Source organism: Pteropus vampyrus, unplaced genomic scaffold, assembly GCF_000151845.1.
Source record: "Pteropus vampyrus isolate Shadow unplaced genomic scaffold, Pvam_2.0 Scaffold19, whole genome shotgun sequence".
Classification (NCBI taxonomy): Eukaryota; Metazoa; Chordata; class Mammalia; order Chiroptera; family Pteropodidae; genus Pteropus; species Pteropus vampyrus.
Window position 1 is genome coordinate 9,724,690 of NW_011888800.1, and position 4,989 is coordinate 9,729,678.

General features: G+C 47.0%; 1 protein-coding gene across 1 annotated transcript in view; it reads left to right on the forward strand.

Moving 5' to 3' along the window:
* The window catches only part of SORD (sorbitol dehydrogenase), a 32,766-nt gene extending 28,991 nt beyond the window's left edge, over positions 1-3,775 (forward strand). Inside the window, exons 8-9 of the mRNA XM_011355046.2 lie at positions 1,850-1,971; positions 2,605-3,775. Of these exons, the coding sequence (XP_011353348.1) occupies positions 1,850-1,971; positions 2,605-2,770 (288 nt within the window). The 3' untranslated portion in view covers positions 2,771-3,775. The remainder of the gene's footprint in view (positions 1-1,849; positions 1,972-2,604) is intronic.
* The last annotated feature ends 1,214 nt before the right edge of the window (positions 3,776-4,989 follow it).

A 4,989-nucleotide genomic window follows, 5' to 3' on the forward strand; every position in this document is an offset into this window, starting at 1 on the left:
CTACCAAGATGTCCTTCGCATCAAGGGCAGAGGAAGCAGCAGGAGGATGGAGGAGCAGGAGGCACCTTTATCCTGGGGCAGAGAAAACCCAAAACTCAGAGAGTGATGGATTTACATGTGATCCAACGGCCCATGACCTATCTTGGGCATCTTGAGGGCTATGACAACAAGTAGGGTGTGTCTACTGTCTTCAGGTTGTTGGCCGCTGAGTGACCCCCGTCATTTCACAGAGAGGTAGTAAAAGACGTGGCTTCACAATGTAAGGCTTTTCTTTGTCTTCTCTTCCGCCTGGAGAGTGTCTGGGAACAGCTGTCATCTCCAGCCGTTGATGGTGGAGGCTTGGTTGTCAGGATGCCAGGTGGATGTAGAGGTAAAAATGACCCAAGATTCTCCTCAGGCCTGAAGCTGCGGCCTCTCTTGAGTTGGGAGTGGAGCCATCATGCATGACAGGTGCTATAGAATGCTATAGGCCACCCCTCCAACAGGATAGGTGGAGGCACCTTACCTGTACATACCTGAGTCACTTTCTTGCTGATCATGACTAGATAATACTCATGAAAAGAAGTGGCAAACACTCAGGGTAGAATTGATGTCATCTCCTTGGTGCAGAGGTCACTCCCACAAAACTGGTCAAGTAGTTAGTTTGAGCATTCCTTTACCTGTGACCAGCGAAGTGCTGGCCTCCTGGCAGCTTGGGATGGCCAGTTTGACAGTGTCCCTCCTCCTTTCCACCAGGTGGAGAAGAAATGCTGATGGGGAAACATTTTCCTAGGAAATTTCTCAGTCGAAGTTTTCTGTGGCTCGTCCACATCTTTGATGTTTCTCCCCCTTACCAACAGTGTTCATGTCACAGGTGGTTTTTAAGTGACTACATTACAATAAAAAACAGAAAAAATGCCAAACAATGAGCCCATCCTCATGCCAAGCACTGTGACTGGTAACCCCAACAACTCTGCCGGGGTGGCATCAGCCTGTTTTTACACAGGAGGAAACTGTCTGAGAGAGCACTGTCCAGGGTCCTACAGCTCAAAAGTGCAAATGCCAGAGTCAGCACCCTGTTGCCTGCCTCTTTCTGTGGTGTGTCTTTCCCTTCAGAGAGAGGCTTGGAATGAATTGTCCATTTTTTGGTCTCTTACAATATTGAGCACAGTGATTCCCAGAAATCTCTGGAGCAGGTACAACACTCAGGAGGATTTATAGAGAGATTGTCAAAAGAAACTTCACTCTCTGGCCCACTCCAAGGCAGATAGGTATTCAAGGAAGCAAAATCCATTATGAGCGATACTATCGGGATGAATGTCTGTAGAATAAAAATATTTCTAAAATGCCAGCTTGCAAGTATAATGCAGTTTTTAAACCACAAAGTTCAAGTAGCTCTCCCCATTTGTATAGTGCTTAGTAGTTTTCTCACCGAGAGGGTGGTTCCTTAGAGGCTTGACAAAAGTCCTATCTTGTGGGATGGGTACTCTGGGGGAGGAACGGGTGCTGAGATGAGGAATAGGCTAAAGCCAACATCTGAGACTGCTGGAGATTAGTGTTGTTTTGTAGAGGAGATTCTCACTGAGGTCTGGACAACATTGGCTATTTCCTGGGATGCTGTGGACAGCGGAGGATGCTCCCACTATACATGGTCCTCCACTGCGGAGGTGTTATTTCAGGATCTTTAAAGATGATAATGTTTACTTTGCTGCTCTGTTGAGTAGTCACCATGCTGAGTTCAGCAGTACAGAAAGAATCATGTTCCCCACAATTTTGGGATGGAATCAGAAGATATTTGTGTGATGACAGTGTTACGGTGAATGGGATCTGCATTCTCTTCTGAGTTTTCTTGTTCTTACTTCCTCTTCAGGCCACTCGTTCTGGTGGGACCCTGGTGCTTGTGGGACTGGGTTCTGAGATGACCAATGTGCCCCTAGTGAACGCAGCCACCCGGGAAGTGGATATCAAGGGAGTGTTTCGATATTGCAACACGTGAGTATGTTGTGGGTGAATGGGATGGCTAGTGGCCAGCAGGACATGGGCAGGCCTCTGAGATTGAGTCTGCCTATTTATTCATGAAGGGCGCTCCCTGGCCACATGGGCAGCCAGGAGATATGATGGGGTTTTCCCCCTTTAAAAGGAAAAAGGAAAAGGATGACACCAGCTACTCCACAGCATGTTCTGTGCCCCCACCTCTCCCCTTCCAGTGAACTCTGTCTAGGACCACCTTCCCCACCATGGTCCCTTATGCTCACCTTTCTATCAGCAGTGCTGATTTTCCAGTGAACTGCCAAGCTGCTGAAGGGTGTGATAGGATTATCCTGGGCTGTCTCCTGAGGCTTATCTGCCTTTTCACAGTGGCCTCCATAGGCCTTATGACTTTGTGCCAAAGGACTTCTAAGCTTCATGACAGACATGGCAGAGGGACCAGGGGGCATTTGGAAACGGGGGCTATACTCCCAAATTACAAGTCATAAGATCATTTCCACCATTGTTGGTCTGTAGAGTTGACCTTGCAGAACCACAGTGCTAGAAATACGGCCAACCTGATGTTGTGCTTGGTAGTCTTAAGGGCCTGGCTGTTTCCTCCTGAAGGTTGAATATAATGCTTGTGATCTTTTACAGGTGGCCGGTGGCGATTTCAATGCTTGAGTCCAAGTCCGTGAATGTAAAGTCCTTAGTGACCCATAGGTTTCCTCTGGAGAAAGCTCTGGAAGCCTTCGAAGCATCCAGAAAGGGATTGGGGTTGAAAGTCATGATCAAGTGCGACCCCAGTGACCAGAATCCCTGATGTTAATTGGGCTCTGCCCTCATCCCCACCCTCTTAGCATCTCTGAGCTAAAGGGCTGGACTTTGATGCAGAAGTTTCTTTTAAATAGTGAGAATAATTAAAGCAATTCATTATAAGCAAAGAGCCTTACACAGAGGAGTTGGTGTGCCTTAAAACTTTACAAGCAGGGATATTTTGGGGGAACTTCTAGCCCGAATGACGTGTTCATGTGGAGCAAAGTTCAGCAAGTAGAGCAGAGCTTTGCAGGCAGGTGCTGGGAGCTCACTTCTTCCTGGAGTGCCTTAATTGAGTAAGGGAAGAAATATGTCCCTTGGGTTCCTGGTTCCACTGTGACTGGCCAGATGGGGGTTGGGGACTGAGCTGTGAAGAGACAACTTTAACAAGTGTTAACTGGCCTGGAAGCTGTTTTAGAGCACAGTGTTTCTAGACATTGGTGTTATTTGGTATGATGACAAAAGGAGAATAAGAGACTGATCTTCCTAGGTCTAGGGTGGTTTTAAAATTAACCGAAATCCCACATGAGGTCAAACCAGCTTGCATTCCCCAAGTGTAGAAGTAGTCAGGGAACTTCTCAATACTGCTGGAAGATTGCTTCTTTTTCAGCCCCTGAGGATTCTGTGTAATTTACTTTACAAGGTGAAGAACTGCCTTCCTAACGCTCCCCACCCACCACCCTTCCGCTGTCCAGGGGCAGCCAGCGAAGACTCCTTTGTCAGAGGGCAACCAGGAGACACCTACCTAAGGAGAGTCATGAGCATTACTCATGGGTGACCTTAAAATGCACCTCTGATTTAGCCCAGGAGGTTTTGGTCAGTGCGCCTGTCTTCATTTCACAAGGATACCATCCTTTTCTACGCTCAAACTCACTCATGATTATTATGAAATTCCATGTAATGCTGGTAATTATAAATGGAAAACCTTTCCCTTTCTCATAGCCAGTTAAAACTTTTGGTGTCTTTTTCTGTTTGAATGATATCTCTGGCCTTATTAAAATTGTGACCTTAATTTTCCTGTGTAAGAGTTGGATCCAATTGCATTATACCCAGTTGTGACTTTAAGATTATTAGTCAAGAATGAGGATAGAGTAGCCAGGACAAAACGGGCTGCAGCCTTTAATACCTTACTTCAGCTGGGGGCCTTTGAGAGCGGCTTTGTATTAATGATCTCTAATCCTCAAAGCAAGCCAAATATCTAGGACTATTTTACAACTGAGGCAATAGAGAAATCAGTTAATTTGTTCAAGGTCACACACTGCTTTTCCTATGTCATCTCTGGAGGAGGGTGGGATCTTGAGATTTCTGTCTACACACAACACATGCACACACTCAGCAGCCATGCAGCCCACTGTTTTTACTTCTCTGAGTCTAGTTTAGCTCCAGGGCCAGACTTGCCAGCTGCCTTCTCTCAAAACTCTTCTTCCAGCTCAGTGGTGCCCAAAGTGCCTTGAATGTGGAGTGAGTAAGTCTTCCCTTTTTAGTTCTAGATAGAAGACTTCCAATGGAAATGCCCCTGAAGGAGGTGGGCTCATAGTGTTAAGTTCACGGGTAGCCAGTTTTCCTCTGATCATGGTTTGGTGGAGGTAGGAGACCTCTGAACTTGAAAGGGACTTAGCTGCAGAGGGGACCCCTGATAGGACTACCAAGGACAAAGACATGTCACAATGTTGACTGGGTTGGATCTAAAACAATGTCTTGGAACCTCCTTTGCTTGGTCTGTTAAATGAGCTTCATGATGACTGCCATGTGGACAATTGCAAAGAGTGAATGGGGCTGATTGAAAGTAGTTCAGGGAATATTTCCCATTTCCAAATCCCTCCAGAGCTCTCAAGGTATTGTGGTGTTTCACAGCTTCCCAAATGGGCAGAGAGGGTGGCAGGAGAGTAGGTGATGTGCGTGGGCCACCAAGTTCGTATTCCTGAGCTGGTGCCGGGACTCCTTCACCTCCACATCCTTGTCGAAGTGTTCTCCTTTCTGTTTGGAAGGGGCTGCAGGAAGCCCAGAAGTTCATTCCTCCACTAAGTACTCATTAAATATTAATTGATTGAGTGAATCAGTCTTGGAACCAAGAATGTGAGTTCCCCACAAGTTGCTCAAGCTCGGGTGGCACTGTCAACGGTGCCCAGCACCTGTTTCACTTACAATCAACACTGAGGACCCCACCCAGCAGGCACTCCCAGCATTGGGTGGGGTGTAAGGGTGGGTAGCTGAGAAGAAGGACCC